The sequence below is a fragment of the Sturnira hondurensis genome, unplaced genomic scaffold, assembly GCF_014824575.4.
Source record: "Sturnira hondurensis isolate 20B ecotype Veracruz unplaced genomic scaffold, ASM1482457v3 Scaffold0000022, whole genome shotgun sequence".
Taxonomy (NCBI): Eukaryota; Metazoa; Chordata; class Mammalia; order Chiroptera; family Phyllostomidae; genus Sturnira; species Sturnira hondurensis.
This window is the reverse complement of record NW_028072653.1, coordinates 1,792,290-1,811,694: the sequence shown is the minus strand read 5'-3', so window position 1 is coordinate 1,811,694 and position 19,405 is coordinate 1,792,290. Positions and strand designations below refer to the sequence as shown.

At 40.4% G+C, this 19,405-nt stretch overlaps 1 protein-coding gene across 7 annotated transcripts in view; it reads left to right on the top strand.

Annotated features, from left to right (window-relative positions):
* Positions 1-2,965: 2,965 nt before the first annotated feature.
* Positions 2,966-19,405, top strand: part of PWWP2A (PWWP domain containing 2A) — a 34,244-nt gene continuing 17,804 nt past the window's right edge. For 3 of the 7 annotated variants that reach the window (XM_037059948.1, XM_037060683.1, XM_037059226.1), the window contains exon 1: positions 2,966-3,633. In XM_037059948.1, the coding sequence (XP_036915843.1) occupies positions 3,065-3,633 (569 nt within the window). In that variant the 5' untranslated portion in view covers positions 2,966-3,064. Of the gene's footprint in view, positions 3,634-4,477; positions 4,955-9,209; positions 9,280-19,405 lie in introns of all 7 variants that reach the window. The other 4 variants (XM_037063415.1, XM_037061301.1, XM_037062770.1 and 1 more) reach the window with 3 other exon arrangements.

The window sequence follows — 19,405 nt, the reverse complement described above, 5'->3', positions numbered from 1 at the left end:
CTCATCTCACCTACTTATCTTGCTGTTTTTCTTCAATCACACTGGTCTCCTTTCCATTCCCGGAATGAGACCTCTTTGCCTCAGGACTTCAGTAATTGCCATTCCTTTTGACCCAAATAGTCATCAAACAATGTCAGCAGTTGGCCCTTTGTTATCTTTTGCATCTTAGCTAAAATGTCGTGTCCTTAGTTAAGTCTTTTCTGACCACTTATCTAAAGTAGACATTCTTTTTCCCTCCCTAGCTATTCCCTATCACCCTACCCTGTTTATTTCTTTAAGGCATTGCTCACAGTCTGTAGTCATCTTGTTTTTTTCTTATTTCTAATTTCTTATTTCTTATTTCTAACCTCCTAACCAGAAAAATAAGCCCCAGAAGGCCAAGTACCAAGTCTTTCATGTGTTTTTCGGCATGGCTTCTCCCTCCCTAGCCCAGTAACCAACACATAGTAGGCCTTCAATATTTATTTGTTGAATAAATGGATGAAAAAAATTTATGACCAGATCTTTCCAGTAATAGGGAGCTCAAAGAGTAGTAGAAAACAGGCCTGGAAAGATAGAGTAGAACATAAGGGGCCTTGAAAGACAAGCAGAAGAGGGTACACTTCATGTGTACACTTGACGTGTACACTGAGAGCTAGGAGACGCTCTCGAGTTGCAGAATGAAGAAATGATTTAGGAGAGTGACTCGGTATGCCACAATTTGCCATAAATCCTTAATTTAAATAATTAACTGCAGTGTCTTGCAATGAATTATAATTATAAGAGCTAATAAGGTCCTAGGATCCGAACTGTATTTTTCTCCCTGTAGGAGATTATACAATGTGGGAACTCAGTGTGGGGGTCTAGGAGTCTCATAGAACTGTATATAATGTCTAATTAATTGATAATGGTGAACTATATACAAAGTAACCACAGTGAAAACCCTGTAAGGTGGGATCCCTGTCTGTTTACTATAGGCTTCAGACTTGCAGGAGATAAATTACTTTTCAATAAATGAGTGAATGAAACAATCATTCACTTAGACCTGGGTTAGGAGAGGATTTGGTTCTAGCCATCTGTGCGACCTTTAAAAAGATACTTAACCTGGCTTAGGTCAGTTTCTTTATCCATAAAAGAGAAAAAAGACTTAACTCACAGGATTTTAAATGAGAACTTATGGGAAAATCTCTGGCACAAAGTGGACACCCAGTAAATTAATTTCCTTCTGTTATTCTGGAGATGCTGGAGATGCTGGAGATTCTGGAGATTCTGGAGATTCTGGAGATTCTGGAGATGCTGAACCTGCCCTGACAGGGATTTCCTACTGGCCTTTTCCCGAGTCCTGTGGCTTGAAACAGAGCATATGGTGATATTTACTTTTTGCTATTTTCAGTCCTTCCACTCTAAATCTGGAATTGTGACTCTGCAATTTATAAGCTGAGTCACCTTGGGCACCATCTTTGTGCCTCAGTTTCTTTAAAATGGGTAAATAATAATAGAGCCTGTCTCATAGGCATATTGTAAAGATGTAAAGATTAAATGAGATGGTATCCTAAGTGTCTGTGCAGTACCTGGTACATAGTAGGTACTCACATGTTAGCTGTAATTCTTTAGAATCTTATTTTTACGCTCCTCAATACTGGCAACTTTTCTCCCCTCCCTCCTCTAGGAATTCTCAGTAGTCACTCCCTCTTCTGGAGAGTACGCTGACTCTAAGGTGCAATTTGCGTTCAGTAGCTTCTTCCAGACATACAAACCAAGAGACTTAAATAAGAATAGAGAAGTTGGAGCTTCATGACACTGAAGAGAGGCACCTTCTGTATCTGTGGCCTATGAGGGGCCAGGAAAGAAATACCACTGAAACAAGAAACCAGGTGTGGTTGTTTCTCAGAGATTTTTGAGAGGACAGGCAGTGCTGGTGTGGAAGCCCAGCGGTGCGGCTGGAGTGCTCTCTGGAGCTCTGATCAGCTTACCCTGGTGATTTTCAACTGGTGTGCTGCAAGAGATTTTAAAACATGCAACGCCTGACTGTTTAGTCAGGGGCATTGACTCTTCCCTTAGATTGTCAAATTTAAAAAAATGCCAACAGAACAATAGCCATTTCGTGGGAGTGCATCAACAATTATACCAGGTTTTTTTTTTTGTTAGAGCTGCAAAATTTATCTTTCAGTGTGTCTCAGAATTTTAGTAATTACTTTATGTGTGCCATGAGGTGAAAAAAGTTGAAAATTCTTGGCTCAATACATTGTGTTTTTGTCCCTCCTCTTTCCATTAGCATTTTCCTGGAAAGTGAAGTCAAAGAAAACACTCCTTCCTTGTGTGAGGCTGGAGCGGCTACCATGAGGTTATAGAGAATGTCTTGCACATCCTTTTATCCTCAGCACCTAGCACAGTGCTGGCATAAAAGGAAATCAAAAACTGTTTTCAAAACGTGTTTGTAGAATTATTTTCAAACTTCAGTTGTCCTTCCCAAGAAAACTTGTCATGCTCACAAGCAGCCGCAAGCACGTCCGCGCCTAGAAATAACATTTATTCTAAGGACCTCTGCGCAGGGATTCTTGGGAAGCAGTTTCCCTCCCGCATTCGCTTGCTACTCCTTCCCTTCAACGCCTTTGAAAGAACCAGCAAGCCACGTGATTCCCTCCTTTCTCCCACCTCTGAAAGCCTGGCGGATAACCGGCAGGCATGTAGGCCAACCCTAAAATTTTATTTCCTCTTCCAGCCAATAGAAAGAAGCGGTACGTATATGGCTGAGCTTTTTTACTTCCCCCGCCCACTTTGAGCTCGCCCCTCCACTCCTCCACTCTGATTCGACACTTGACAACTAACCTGGCCAATGAGAAGTTCCTACTCTGCATGGGCGGGGTGACCGACAGGAAAATAGACGTCCGGATCTGGCCAATGGAATGTCACAAGTGAGGGAGGAGTGTAGGACAGAACCAATGGCACGGTGCCAATAACGAGCATCAGAGAAAGGGCGGGACGAAACTCTTCGCGGGAGGGAGGGGAAGGCCCAGGGAACCAAGCAGCGCTGCCGCCACTGCCGCTGCAGCCGGAGTTGGAGGAGGGAGAAGCCAGGAAGAAAATGGCGGCCGTGGCTGCAGAGGCGGCAGCGACAGCAGCGTCCCCCGGGGAGGGGGGCGCCGGCGAGGCCGAGCCGGAGATGGAGCCCATCCCCGGCAGCGAGGCCGGTACTGACACCCTTCCGGTCACCGCCACCGAAGCATCTGTGCCCGACGGCGAGGCCGACGGGAAGCAGTCCTCCCCTCAGGCCGACGAGCCTCCGCTCTCGCCGCCGCGGGAGCGAGCCCGGAGCCCGGAGGCGGCGGGGCCGGAGCTGGAGGCTGAGGAGAAGCCCGCCAGGGTGGTGGAGCCGGCGGGAGCCGCCCCTCAGGAAGGGCCTGACCTTCAACCTTCCCCAACACCGCCGTCCGAGCAGCCCCCGGCTCCCGAGGAGTCCCAGGAGCCGCCGCTGCCCCAGCCCGCAGCCCCGGCGCTCGTGCCGCCCGCGGGTGGGGACTCCGCCGTGTCGCAACTCATCCCCGGCTCGGAGGTGCGGGTCACGCTGGACCACATCATTGAGGACGCGCTCGTCGTGTCGTTCCGCCTAGGGGAGAAGCTCTTCTCCGGGGTTCTCATGGATCTGTCCAAAAGGTACCTCTCCCACCCCCACCACGCCCCTTGGCCGCCCAGGTCCGCTCGGTCCCCAGGGAGGATGTGTGCTGGGGTGGCCCCTTCACCCCCGCCTGCCGCCACCCCAGTGTCCCGCTGCCCGCATCTCCCTCGGGTCCCGCGTGGCGCGGGTTCCGAGTGGGGCAGGCGCTGGAGGCCGGGAGAGGGCGGTCCCTGCCCCAGGTGAGCGCCTGCCAGCGCAGGTGTGACACCGGATGGGGGTGGAGGGTGCGCCGCGGGATCGCGGATCTCACCGTTGTCATCTCTCACCTCTGGTCTCCCTCCGCGCGGCTCACCCACACTGGGGCGAGGGAGGGGGTGGCTAAGGCAGAATACGGAGGATTTTTTGCGGAAAACGGGGTGCTGGGCTGGGGAGATTGCTTGTGAGGCGCTTCTCAAATTAACCCTTAATGAAGTTGGAGAAAGGGGTGTCCGCACTGGAGTTCGCAAAAGGTTATCTGGATCACTCCTTATAGAGGAAGAGCGTTTATTTAAAACGAGCCTTTTGACGGTTATTCTTAACTGTTAGCACCAATTCTGCTTGGATAATTGTTCAGCAGGAAACACATGACTAATTATGATGGTAGTTGTAAGGAAAGTCTAAAGGAAAGGTCTGATTTTTTTTAATACCTTGAATATCAAGATAGTACGGCGTCAAATACAGACTTATAATACTGTAGATATAGTTTGAACTTATGTATTAAAGACAAACCTGTCTTCGCTCTTTTTTATTTTTTAACAAGTGATTACGAGCATTGTTTTAAACAGGTAAAAGGGGATAGTTTAAGTCTAGAGTTAAATTAACCTTTTCACTCTTCTTTTGCAGATCTGAAGTGCAGACTCCCATTCACGGCTCTCCGTTCTGTTTCCTGCAACAGCACACACAGACACACACTCACACACTGAGGGCATCTCGCCTGTGTGGAAATGGCTTGTTTTAGTATGTTTCACTTTGAACTTCTTGTCCTTCCGTCAAGGCACAAGAATTCTTTCCCATTTGGGGGAAAAAACTATTTAAAATACATTCTGAAATATGATGATTGGAGCGAAAAGATGGGGAGCCTTTACAATTATTTATGCACGTTGTTTAATCTCAGTTTTTAAAAGAGTTTTTTAATGCTGATTCGGACTTTGCATTTTTGTTTTCATAGTTAGCAGCACAACACCAGTGGGCTTTCTACTGATGTATTTAATAGTGAAAGAGAGACTTAGTAGTGTGTATGCTGTTGAATCAAACAGAAATGAAGGCCGGTGATTGCGTGAGAATCTGGATTTCAAATCTGCAAAAGGAAGGTGCAAAAAGGTAAGTTTTTTCTAGAAATGGAATGGATGGTGCTTTCTGTTTTGAGGTGCTCATGGTTGTTTTAATAAATTTTCTTCGTGAGCAAATTCCAATTTTTAAAGTTTTGATCTATTTTGCTAACAGTGTTTCTTATAAACAGCAATTTCTTCTGTTGGGGAAGCTATTTTTATTAACCTTTAACTTTCTATACTTTCACTTCAAAACATTAAAATGTAAAAGGTTAATAATAAAGTAGTTTTTAAAACGTAATTAAGGGAAACAACTTTTTATTCAACAAATATTTATTGAGCACAGCTGTATGTGAGACACCCTCCCAAGTATTCCTGGTTTATTGTGCTTCACAGGTGCTGCTTACAAGCTTGAAGGCAAAGCCCTCCGCCATGAAACAGATTAAATCTTGCTTTATTGTGATGCCCACTTTATTACAGCGGGCTGTAACTGAGCCACAATATGTCAGAGGTATATCTGGGTATGTGTTAGGCACAGTTTCTGCCTTCTGTTAATTTACCCGGGAGGCACCCGTTTTAGAAGTGGTAAGGAAATTAAATACAGGATTTTTTACTTTTTAAAAAAGATTTTATTTATTTATCTTTAGAGAGGAAGGGGAGGAGAGAAGGAGAGAAATATCAATGTGTGGTTGCCTCTCATGAGTCCCCTGCTGGGAACCAACCTGCAACCCAGGCATGTGCCCTGACTGGGAATCGAACCGCGATCCTCTGGTTCGCAGGCCCGCGCTCAATCCACTGAGCTACACCAGCCAGGGCAATACAGGTTTTTAAAAAAATTTAGCACTTAAAGGAATTATTACTGGTCCAGGGCTTGACTAACTGGGTAACCCTTTTTCATAATATAATTTGGAAAAATGAAACTGCCAGTATCTTTTGTACTCTGTGTTCATCTTCACTGCGTACTTATGTGCACTTTGGGGTTAGTGAACCAGCAAGACCATGGCCATAGTATAGTCATCAGTAGCTTTAAGAACAGTTTGTCCTATTTGAATTTGGCACTGAAGTAGACCTTTAGGTAAAAGTAAGAGCTTCCTGTTGAGCACCTGTTATGTATCAGGCCTTGCACCACATGTTTTATTTAGTCTTTATAACTCGTGGTATTTTCATTTATGTGGGAGGAAACAGGTTCATTTAATTTGGGAAGTCATTTAGCTTATAAATGACAAAGTAGAGCTTCAAATATAGGTTGATCTGGATCTAAAAAGCCTATATTTCTACTTTCATGTTAAAAGTTAGTTGGGCTGGCAAATTTTCTTTTAAGTAGTAAGTAAAAAATTGCATATTTCTGAAATTTAGTGCTTTTCTTGGTTTTAGTAGCAGTGTGGGGTACTCCAAGGCTGTGGGTGTTAGAGCCCAGCAGATTTTCAGTCAGCTAATCGCCAAAGAGCTTCCGCCTGGAGACCCCTCACTTCCTCAGCTGTGTGCTGGAATGCATAGGAGGCTCCCAGGTGTTGGTTGTTGCCTGTTCAGTGATAGTTGGAAAGAGTTAACATTTGGGACACCACTAAGCCCTTCAATGTGTGTGTACTTTTCTTCAGTCTAAAAAAAGGCTAGTTACTGCTTTTAGTAATTATTTTATTCTTACATTATGCATGGTAGACAAATGTCTTTCAAGGTTGAAAGAGTTGTTCACCATGTAGAAAGCATTTGATTCTAGATTACATATATATATATATATATATATATATATGTGGATTGATCAAGAGTCTACTTTTGTCAAATATTTGACATCTTCACTTTCCTGTCATTGTATTACCATTTTTAAATGATAGTTTTAAAAAAATATTTTATTTATTTTTAGAGAGGGGGAAGGGAAGGAGAAAGAGAGGGAGAGAAATATCAATGTGTGGTTGCTTCTCATGCATCCCACACTGGGGACCTGCTTCGCAACCCAGGCATGTGCCCTGACTGGGTTTGAACTGGTGACCCTTTGGTTCGCAGGCCTGTGCTCAATCCACTGAGCCACACCAGCCAGGGCTCATTGTATTACTTTTTTTTGCCTTAATTTTAGACTTAGTTGATTGAAGAACACATTTTTTTTTACTTTAGGTATTATTTTATTTATTGATTTGAGAGAAGAGGGGGAGAGAGAAACATTCTTTTATGCACTCATTGGTTGTTTCTTGTTTGTACCCTGACCAGGGATTAAACTGGCAATCATGGCATATCAGGACAACGCTCTAAGCTGTCCAGCCAGGGTGAATAGCACATTTTTGAGGATAATCTTTTTATGGAAAAAAGGAGCAGGACACAAATAACTAAAAAACAGAAGGAAAAGTGGTTCTGAATAGTGTAGATCTGGACAGTGTCAGGGTACAGGGTACTTGGGTTCTAGTACTGGTCTCCGATTAGCACTGTGAATTTGGGTAAATCTGTGCCTCTCTGGACTCTAGTCTCTAGTTCTTCTGAGGCTAATTCATTCTGACTTTAGGCAGTTGACCAAAGTCAGCTTATAAACAAGCAAACAAACCTTGTCTCAGTTTATATATATGTAAAGTGAACAGGGTGGCCAGTCGGTCTGGTTTTCCTGTCTCATCCTGCTTTGATGGTTACTTCCTCCTCTTATTCTTCAGTGTAGGATGCTGTGGCTGATAAATAACCCTAAAAATGAGGATATTTGAATATCAGGTTAAAACAGATTTTATGTATCTTAGTATTTATTGGAAACTGAAGACCTTTAAAGTGAGCAGTGCATTCTGTAGTCTACTCTAGGCTTCTCCACTATTTTATACCCAGCTTTCTTAGATTAAATTACCTGCCTATTGCTAAAATCAGACAGTAGTGTAATACTAACAGATAAAAATAATCAACTAGCCCACAAGTTCAGTTTGGTTTTTCTGTTTCCTTTTCTTTAACATCCTTTTGAGATTTTGACATGTGTACATTTGCTTCTTCATTTAGCATTATATAATAAGCATTCCTTCAAGTTGTTAATTGTTTAAAAATTTAAAAAAAATTTTTGCTCAGTCCACTGAGCTACACCAGCCAGTGCTGTTTGGATTTTTTGAGAGAGGGAGAAACATTGATGTGGGAGAGAAACATCCATCTGTTGCATTTCATATGCACCCTGACCTGGGATTGAATCTGTAAGCTAGGTCTGTGCCCTGACCAGGAATCAAACCCAAAACTTTTTGGTGTGTGGGCCAACACTCCAACCAGCTGAGCCACCCAACCAAGGCAACCACTGGATTACTTTGAAACAATCCTAAACATGTCATTTTACCGTAGATATTACAGCATAGATCTCCAAAGAGTTGAGAACTTAAAACCGTAACTGTATTGCTATTGTTGTACCTAACATAACGGCGGTTCCTTTATATCATATATCTAGTCAGTCTTAACATTTTTCCGGATCTGTTTCAAACATCTCAGTCAACTTCTGTTTTGTTTAAATCAGCGTCCTAAGTGAAGTTTATACATTGCAATTGGTTGATTAGTTTCATCAATTTTTCATCTGCATTTTTGCTATTAACTTTTATTCCCTTACATTAAACCATAGTTCGGTAGCATTTTCCACATTCTGTATTTTTTTTTTTTGAGTGCATCCCCTTAGATGCATTTCCATAATGTTTTTAAAATCGTTCTTGCCCTTAAGTTTGTTCCTGACGGGGAGGAAAACCCACAGTCCTGTGGGGGCCTCTTTTGAAAGCCTTGTTTTGAATCATCAGAATTGACATGGATATCTCTTCCCTGCCAGCAGCGTTTTAGACCTATCCTTTAAATATACCTCCAACTTTAGTAGTTACAAGCGTAGAAAAATTTAACCAGTCACAATTACCTGCAAAGGCAAGAGGTTTCTCAGCCTTCTCTGTCCATACTTGAAGGGACAGCATTTTCTGAGACCTGTGGTTTCTTTCTACACACATGGATCATTTACATTGTTTAATACATATCTTAAAAAATAATTATCAAGCCACTTTGAAATCCTGAAAAAGCTCTTTGAATTCTATTTTTGGACCTGGCATAAATTAAGGAATCATGAAGTTAAGACTAATGCTTAAAAACCTTTGTGCATTTTAACTTAGTGGTACATACTTATTAAAGGTTATAGTTAATTTGTATTTCAGAATTGATTTTTTACAAATATTGACTGTGTATATGGTATACTGTTGCATTAAAAAGAATTGAGGTGATTTCTTTAGAAAACTTCAGATTTCACTAAGTTCTTAAGTCAATTTGTAGAAAATGTGTTTGTTTTTTTTTTTAAAGGAAATATAAACCAAGACAATGATTTTTTTTCTTTACAGAGACCATGAAACGTATGGTGCAATAGCCCTACTTTTGGTGGGAAAAATATACAGCCATTCTGGTGAAGCAGTGAGTAGTGGTATCAGTAGCTTATACTAAGCATCCAGGTTGAGAATTTAGGCTCTCTAGTAGTATGCTTAAATGATTTTGTTGAGTTGTGCATATTTAAAACACTGAACTATTTTTTGGTGATGATTCTGCTCATATCCCAAGGTGCTGATAAAGGCCTCGTACAGAGGGAGGGGCCAGCCACTTTCTGACCCAGACAGCTGTAGGATGGTAGGGTGCACTACCATACTGGTGTAGACACACTGTTGAGAGTGAGGTCTTGCAATGCATGTTAGACTGAAATTTTTTTGAAAGTGGTTAGTTGTTCAATGTTAAACACCTAGTTTTGAGTTTAAAGAATCCTGTCACGTCATGGAATTAAAAATAAATTTTATAACTAAATTGTATAAACCAGGTAACTAGATGTGTTCTACACAAACTGTGCCAGGAATGTTTTATTGGACTTGGGATTTCTAATGAGGTTAATTTTCAGCTGGTTTTTTTTTTTTTTTTTTCAGTGTGCGTTGTGTAAATACTTCACTGTGTACCGTGCTGTCAATGCAACTAACTAGTTTTAATCTTCCTAAGATCAGTTTTCCTGTGGAGGGTTTTTAAAGAGGTTGTGTATCATGTGCTCATCTGTTCTGGCCGAGTCAATTTCACATTAATAAAAAACTGAAAGATGTCCTTAGTGGTATTTGTGACGGTAAAGTGCATTCTTATTTCTTAGTATTTACTGGCCCTTCTTAGTATTTATTGGCCCTGTTCTTAAATTCTCGAATTAATTCAGACACATGTGCACAAGACTTCTGGGGTCTTCTTCATCACATTGCATTTTTAACAAGGTGTTTCTAATGCAGGCAATTCTCAGACCATATTTGGAGATAATTAATTTTCTTAGGGAGTAAGGGGTTTTGCCAAGATAGTAAGTAAAGTGATAAATTTGTTAAGCCTGCTTGAAAAGTTAGTGGTTACTTTCAAATGGATGAAATTACAAAGTAGCAATATGTGTAGGTATGAGCCACTTGGGTGGTGGGTGTAGGTCCTTTTTGTAGAACTGGTAATTAAACTTGCAAATAGTTAAATCTGGTTGCCCACTAGAAATTTAGGTAGACCATAATTTTCTTCTTTTTTCTCTTCAGACCAATGAAAAAAAATTGTTTCAGATCCTCACCAGAGGATACAATATGTTCATTGATTTTAGAGAGAGAGGAAGGTGGTGGTAGAGAGAGACATTGATGGGAGAGAAAAACATAGACATCAGTTGGTCACCTCCCATACATGCCCCCACCCCCGCCAACTGAGTATCGAACCCACAACCCAGGCATATACCCAGACCAGAGATAGAATCCTCAGCTCCTTGGTGCATGGGACAGTGCTCCAATTACTGCGCCATCTGGCCAGGGCCTCTCTGGACCAATTTTATATAGTCAATTTACTGCAGAATAGTGCAGTTTTTACCTTTGTAAAACTTGCACTTGTAATATTTGATTTCACTTTTCTTCATATTCCTAACATGTAAGAAAGTTGCCAAGCTTTACTTTCTGTAATTAATAATAGCTACTATGTATTTTCCGCTTTACTCAGATACTGTGCCAGGCACTTTCTATGCATTGTTTCATTTTACTCTGAACAGCCAATGAAGTAAATTCTAATCTAGTTTCACAGATATAAATACACTGAGGCTCCGAGAGATTTAAGTAAATTGCCTAAAATATAAGTGGCAGATAGTAGTAGGTATATTGACAATGCCTTTTTGAAAGATAGTTCTCTAAGATTTGATAACCCGTTATAATACACTTAACTAAATTTTATCATTACCATTTTAGCTTACGATTTTTGGTGGTGTGTTACCTCGGTAGGCTGATTAGGGCTCTGTTCCTCACTCAACCAGGCAACAGCTGCTGCTCTGAAAATGCAAACTGCAATATAGTGACCTCTTTGGGCACTTTGGTATTGGAATTTCTTCGTTTATGGTCCTGGGTCTTAAATTAGATATCATTTGTTATGCCTTGATCGGCCTGGCCCTGGCAACCCTGGAGGTCACTTGTGCATGAGAAGAGTGAGATTGGAGCTTCTAGAGCACGAGCCCGGCGTTTATTGAAGTGCTGGGGGACTAAGCGGAAAAAGGGCTTTAAAGACTGAATTACAAGTTGCTGAACAACCTGTTTATGGTAAAATAGGAATAATGAAATAAATTGATTACATTCCCCTTTTAAAAAAAGTCCTGTTGAGAAATAATTAGACTTCTGTGTGGTGAACCCTACAGAACATAACAGTGAAAGGAATGTTAAAAAGTATGTAGAAATCATAATGGAAACATACGATTTTAACTGCTTTAAACTGTGTATTGGATCTTAGAGCCAGGACCAAGGGAATTCTATTTAAGTGTTTGAAAACTGATGAGTATTTACATTAATAATGAAAAGGGTTCTTTTGTAGCAGTGTTCATTTTGGGGAAAATTTCAAGCATGTTGCTCTAAGTGATGTACAAAAGTGAGTCTCTTGTGTCTGCTTGTAGAAATATTTTGCCGCTTTGTGGCTGTTACCATTTTTTTTTGGATGGTTATTTTAAATGTAGTTTTTTGGTTTTTTTTTTTAAATTTTAAAGAGAGGGCAAGGAGCGAAGAGAGAGGGAAGGAAACATCAATGTGAGAGAGAAATATTGGTCAGCTGCCTCTTGCACATGCCCTGACTTGGAATCTAACTGGTGACCTTTTGCTTTGTAGTATGATGCCCAACCGACTGAGCAACACCGGTCAAAGCTGGATGGTTATTTTAAAAGAATTTACTGTTATAATTTGAACACTATATAGATGTTATTTCTATTTTTGCTTTTAAGAAGACAAGCATGAAGGTTTTCTCTCTTGCAGGGGTGTCCAACGTGTGTCCTGCAGGTCGCATGTGGCTTAGGTTGGCAATGAATGCAGCCCAATACAAATTATAAATTTACTTAAAATATTATGAGATATTTTTTTTGTGATTACATGTCACAATGTATTGAATATGTGGCCCAAGCCAACTCTTCTTTCATTGTGGCCCAGAGACACCAAAAGATTCGTCACCCCTGCATAGTTTTCATTTTTGTTTATAAACCTAGTTATTAAGGCAAGTTTTTTAAGAGGATTGTTAGAAGGTACATGTTTGGGAGCTAGAAATCTACATTATTAAATTTTTCCCCCCTCTTCAAAAGCTATGTGTGATAGTATAAGAGGATTGAATAGCCTTTAAAAGATTGAGTAAATTTCTATGGTTAGAGAGAGATTCTTATGAGACTTTAATGCAGCCCCTTCCTTACCCATTAATTTAAAAAGATATTCCCTGGAATCTCATTCATAGTTGGTGTGTGCTGTGTTTTTATTTTGCTAACATCATCCTTCTCACCTGTTTGGGTACCCGTATCCTTACAGATTGCCCTTGTAATATGTGGGATTTTTAATTAACAAGTAATAAAATCTAATACATTTTAATTTTAATACAGTAATAGTTCACATATATTTTGCCTACCTACTGTGTACTAGGCCCTATGGTAAGCAATTATATATATTCTGTTATCTTGATGACAATTCTACCTAGTTACTTAACTGCAATTTCAAAATCCCAAAGCTCTGGAAACAGAACTTTGTTACTTTTTTGGTGGAAAAAACCCATCATGACCTGAAATTATGTGAGGCTAGTAGATCTGTCCCATTTAGTGTAAATGCTTTACATTTTACTGGTGAAATATTAACATGCATGATAATAGGGTGCTCATCATCTTTTGCAAACCAAAAAAATCATCAATTCTGAAGCCTGTCTGCATCTGTATGATTCAGAAAAGAGCACGTGGACAGCTGCTCCACTTCTGTAGTGGCGAAGTGGTGAAGAGGAGAGTGAGGGGAGGCGGTAGTGCAGAACCAGACTTTGAGCTGACTGCTTGTATTTATGCCCTAGCTCTGCTGTTTATTAGCTGTGTCATCTTGGGAAGATCACTTATGCTGTCTGTTCTTTAGTTCATTCAACAGTAAAATGGGGATAGCAGTAGCACTTTAATAGGGTGCTTGTGATGATTATCAATGTAAATGAGTAAATATTTAGAATGGTGCATACCACAGAACAAGGACTGTATAAGCATTAACTATTATGAAGTGGTATGAAGTGGCAGAACTTGGATGAAGGCGACAACAGCTAGTGCAGTCATTTAATATGGGTTGGCTTGAATAGCCAGTTAACCTAGATCCTGTGGTGGTGTGGGCTACAGTGTAATCAGCATCTTTAAAACATCTTGAAAGAATGTGTAGAAACTTCAGGTGGTACTGGTGAAGTATACTTCCCCTTTAAATTAGTAAGGAAGACCACGTGGCATTTACATTTTACTGGGGATGAAATAACTAGGAGTTGTTTTGCAAGTGGAGGGTGGGAGATGTGTCTCAGTCTTTTCTTTCCACTAACACCTGGGCAGATGGTTTTGGGAGGAAATTTTGGTCTTTGTCATGGAGAGAAAATTAAAGTCTAATTAGGGAAATTGAGTCCTTATGTTCTCTCTGCTTCCTGTATGCTTTAAAAACCTAATTGAAAAGGAATCACTTTTGAGAATGACACATTTGGAATTTAGGGAAGGAAATTTTTTATGTTCTTTGTACTTAACTAAATGCCTAGTATAACAGCCTACGTTTTTAACCAAGTGAGTTAGACACTTTCAGTCCTTTCCACTGGCCTTGTCTTGTTAAGAGACTAGTATTTGTCAGCCATCCCACTAACCTAACCCTGATAACACACCTTCCTTTCTTTCTGCCAGATGGGTTATCTTTTTTTATTGTTTACTTAAGCTTCTGAATCTTCCTCTCCTATGGAGGAGGGAATCTCCTTGTTCACTGGTGACTCCTGTGGCTATAGTATGGTCGGTCATCTGTTGGCTTTTACCCACCTGCTCAGTGTTTTACTTCTTCATTTTAAACCAACTTAATTGGTTACCCACATTCAAAAGTGGGTAACCAGTCTTCACCATTCCTTATTTCACTCTTCACCTAATCAGCTTCAGCCCTTCAAGGCACAGTCCATTTCCTGCACAGCCTGCTGCCTGGTCACAGCTCCACTCATTTCTTTCCCTCTGAAGTTTCAGCCTCTTGGCAATGACTCGCCCATCGTAGTCCCACCTGTGGAAGTGGGTCCCAGGGCTTGGACCTTGGGTTTTGCTATTTGACTATAACTAGCATACTTGTATTTGAATGTAGATTTTGTGCTTACTGGTACTTAAGGTGGGTTTGCTGGGATTTATGCTTAATATAGGACACATTTTTAAAAAGGTTTTATTTATCTTTAGAGGGGAAGGGAAGCAAAGAGGGAAAGAAATACCAGTGTATGGTTGCTTCTCGTGCGTCCTCTGTGTCTTCTGCTGAGAACTGGCCTGCAACCCAGGCATGTGCCCTGACTGGAAATCGAATTGCGATCCTCTGGTTCACAGGCCCTCACTCAATCCACTGAGTTACACCAGCCAGGGCAAAATTTTTTTATGCATGAAATCTTTTCAAATATTATAAACTATTTAGATTTACTAATGTTACCACATTTGCTTTCATTCTTCATATAAACATTTTTCCTTGAACTCTTTCAAAGAAGGTTACATACATCCTCCTCCTTTACCCCTTAATACTTGAGCATTTATTCCCTAAGATCAAAGACACTCTCCTATATGCACAATATAGCTTTAAAACTCAAAGTGTTGATAAGAGTACTTGTATCTAATTTGCAGTCCATATTTCATTATTTTCTCAGTTTTTTCCCAGTAATGTTCTTTGAAGCTTTTTTCTGCCTCAGTAAATGATTATGTATTGCATTTATTTGCAATGTAAAATAGAGCACATGTGTTTTGGCCAAGTAGCTCAGTTGGTTTGAGCATTGACCCAATATGCCAGAGCTGTTGGTTCAATCCCCAGCCACGGCACATACAAGAATCAACCAATGAGTGCATAACTAAGTGGAACAACAAATCGAAGTTTCTCTTCCTCCCTTCCTCTCCCTCTTTTCCTCCTCACTCCCTCTAAAATCAATAAAAAATAAGAGTTTATGCCATAGGGACTATACCTCAGTTGAGGTTTGTCTCTGATACTTGCGCATGAGCGTTCAGCTTCAGTCAGTGATGTGTTCTTGGGCTACCTCACCTGTAGGCATGTGATGATGATTTTCTCCAGCCATGATGTTCACCTGGATTCTCCTTCAGGTCAGTCTTGTTGTTATTCCCCAGGGTAGTTACTGTTCTTTTCTTTATTTTTTTAAGGACTTTATTTACTTTTTTAAAAAAGATTTTATCTTTAGAGGGGAAGGGAAGGAGAGAGGGAGAGAAATATCAATGTATGGTTGCCTCTGGTGTGTCCCTTGCTGGGAACTGGCCTGCAGCCCAGGCATGTGCCCTGACTGGGAATCAAATCGCGATCGTCTGGTTCACAGGCCCGCGCTCAATCCACTGAGCTACACCAGCCAGAGCTATTTATTTACTTTTTAGAGAGAGGGAAAGGTAGGGAGAAAGGAGAAAAACAACAATGCGTGGTTGCCTCTCGCATGCCCCCAACTGGGGACTTGGCCTGCAACACAGGCATTTGCCCTGACAGGGAATCAAACCGGTGACCTTTTGGTTCTCAGGCCAGTGCTTAATCCACTGAGCCATACTAGCCAGGGCACTATTATTTTTTTTGTACTTCCTTTAAAAAATTTTTATTTATTTTAGAGAGACGTGAAGGTAGGGAGAAAGGAAGGGAGAGAAATATCTGTCGGTTGCCTCTTGCCTGTGCCCCAACCAGGGACCAGGCCCGCAACCCTGGCATGTATTCTGACTGGGTATTGAACTGGCAACCTTTGGTTTTATGGGATGACACTCGACCAAATCAGCCACATTTGCCCAGGTAGTAGTTTCTTTATACCATGAAAATACACTGCTTCTCACCAAACTTTTTCCTTCTCCATTAGGTAGATACACAATTAAAATAATTTTAAATTGTGGTAAATGGGTATGCTGGTTTATATTTTTAATTTTTTGAGGCATAGATGTACATGTTTATTTTGTAAGATTTTCTATTGCATGTGGCTGACTATTGAATTTCATTTGTGCTAAGGTTAACTTGGACATAACCGGACATAACCAATCAGATGAAATGTTTACCAGAATAAGCTTCACAGTTTTCCCCTCCTTTATCGTTTAAAGAGAGGTAGTTACTAAAAACCTCCTTGAAATGGAGTAAATCTGGATATTTTTAAGTGGTTAATTGAATATAATTTTTTTTCTTACTGGCGGTTCTTTAAGGGAGAAAAGTTCTGGGAGGGAAAGTTTCCTCTTTTCATCTTCTGTTTTGTGTGATGGACAGAGGTTTGGCCCACCCAGAACGTGGCCCGTCTCTGACCCGCCTGAGCTGCTGCTTTTCTGAGCCTCGAGTTCTCCAGGCCCAGTGTGTGTGCCTAAAGTTTGCAATCTTTAGTTTGTGTTTCTTTATTTTTAGTTTATAGTATTTTAGAAAGAATCTCCTGCAGTTGGAGCTTGGCAACAGAGTTGGAGGAAAGAAAATGAGAATCAGTTGTGCACTGTTAAACTGTTGTAAACAGGAAGGAAAGAAAAAAGAGACTATAACCCTAGGTCAAGATGAGTTGTTTGAGGCTGCTGTGAACTTACAGCTGATGAACACTGTATTAGCTGTTGAAAACATTTTCAAAATGAGAGGTAAGAATTATCACTATGTCTGGCTTTTTAAAAAACTGAATAGTTGGTAACATTTTTAGTTTTACTTGAGGTATTCTTTTGGAAAGGGAATTTGGATAATGGTTATGTGCTTCAGTCTAAGAAGTGATGCATATTTAGGTGTAGGATTGATTGGTAATGCTAGAAATCTTGAGCAAATACCATAATTCCATCAGTGGGCAATAAAGACTGCATTTAGTCAAAGCTACAATCGTCAATACAATTCATACATCTATAGTGGAACCCAAATTATAGAAAATATTCTCCTTCCTATAATAGTCACATTTTGAATATTGTGACTATTAAATATTTTACATTTACATTTATTTCACCTTTCTATAATCCAAGGATTCTTTTTCATAGCAACTTTCTCTTGCCTTGACACAAATAATTGTTAAGCCCAAGTATTCTCCCTCAAAATTTCGGCAGTCGTTACTTCTAAATGATTTGAGAAGATAGCTGTATTTAAAACATTTTATAGGTTCACAGGGAGTTGCAAAGATCATACAGAGAGGTCTTTTCAAAAAACTTTTTATTGTTTTTAGAGAGGAGGGAGGGAGAGAAGTATCTATTGCCCTTCGCACCACCCGGCTCTTAAAGCAGGCATGTGACCTGACTGACTACTTTTTGGTTTGCTGAGCGGCGCCCAGTCCACTGAGTCCCACCAGCCAGGGCCAGAGAAGTCTTGTACAATTCATCTGGTTTTCCCCACAAGCTGGTTTTTTTTTTTTTTTTAAGATTTTATTTATTTATTTTTAGAGAGAGGGGAGGGGAGGGAGAAAGAGGCAGCAAAACATCAATGTGTGGTTGCCTCTTGCACGCCCCCACTGGGGACCCGAACCACAGCCCAGGCATGTGCCCTGACTGGGAATCAAACCAACAACCCTTTGGTTTGAAGGCCAGCGTGCAATCCAGTGAGCCACACCAGCCAGGGCCCCACATGCTGTTTTTATTTAAGCCATAATACCTGAATAATTTTCCTTCAGAATTTTTGGGTAGTGGTTAAAGAAGACTGAAAATGGATAAGTGGTAGAATGAGTCTTTAAAATGTTAATATTTTCATGCTGTACAAAGAAGGGGTAGAAAAAAGAGGAGAGATATTTTGCATCTTATTACTCAAATCCTGGAATATTTGTGAAAGTTCTTACAGAAAAAGCTCAGGCAAGGGATTCTAATCAGCCTCCTACCTTGCTACTGCCATTGAAATCTCCCTCTGCTGAGGTTTGAGCATTCACATGGGACAGAAATGTCCTCACCTTAGAAAAAGCTAAAGCAAAAGTGCTCGCTAAAAATTAAGGTCCTGGCGTCCACCCTAGGGGAGTGTTGGCATACGGTCACGGAAGCAGGCTTAGGAATCTATTTTCAAACACCCAGAGTATTGTCTGGCAGATTTCCAAAGACAGCTCTTGAGAAATTAGATTTGAGGATTTTAAGACACCATAGTTTTATTGCTACCTTATATTCTTATTAAAGTTAAGTTGCATAGGTTAGTAGTTTTCAAACTTTGAGCATAGTTACAAATACATTTTATATGTGAATCCATATATATATATATATATATATATACACACACACACAAACACGAAGCAGATTCATTCTTGTTACATATATTTACACTGATTTTCAAAATTTAATCATAGTTGCAAAACCCTTGAAACTGATTTCACAACCAGCCTCCACCCTCAGTGGAAACATTGTCGTGGTACTACCCACGTGAGGGTGGCGGCATGGTTACTGGGATGGAGTAGAATATTGATCCCTCTTGAAGTGCTTTATCTTTCTGATTCTTTCAGGAACTCTTATTACTTTAAACTATTTTTCTGCTTTTGCCAGTCATGCACAACCCAGAATTACTAGTTTGTAATTATTTTTTTCTTTCGGTGCTATTTCCATTTATCCGCACAGTTAAGTACCTCCCTGTGTTATTAAAACATTTAATGCTTGTATTTTATCTGCTTAGGAGGGAGAGACAAGGGAAAAAAACCCAGGTGAGAAATTAATGTTCTTTATTAATCTCCTAAGGGTAAAACACATCCGATTCCACACTTTGACATAAACAACTTTAATGATTGGCTGGGTTATCCTCACATTGAGATTATAAAGTTTTAAGATATAGGAAGATCTAATTAATTGTTGAAAATGAATTCAAATTACTTAAAATGAAGTAAATTTTAGCCAAGAAAAAGGGCTAACATTTGCCGGCCTTAATCCTTAAGGTAGGAAAGAATGTTAACCCATTTTATACATGAGAAAACTGAGTTTAGAGAGGGTTAGTAACACCTGAAGTATACAGGGTTGATAGGAGATGGCTGTGAAACTGTGTCAGATGTTAACATGACTATGGTTTAGTTATTCCTAAAAAAGGGAAGAAAATTTGTTGCTTGTTCAGCTGTGGAAATATGTGAAAATATAATGGGGGCAAAAGGATGGCTTCTTATGAGC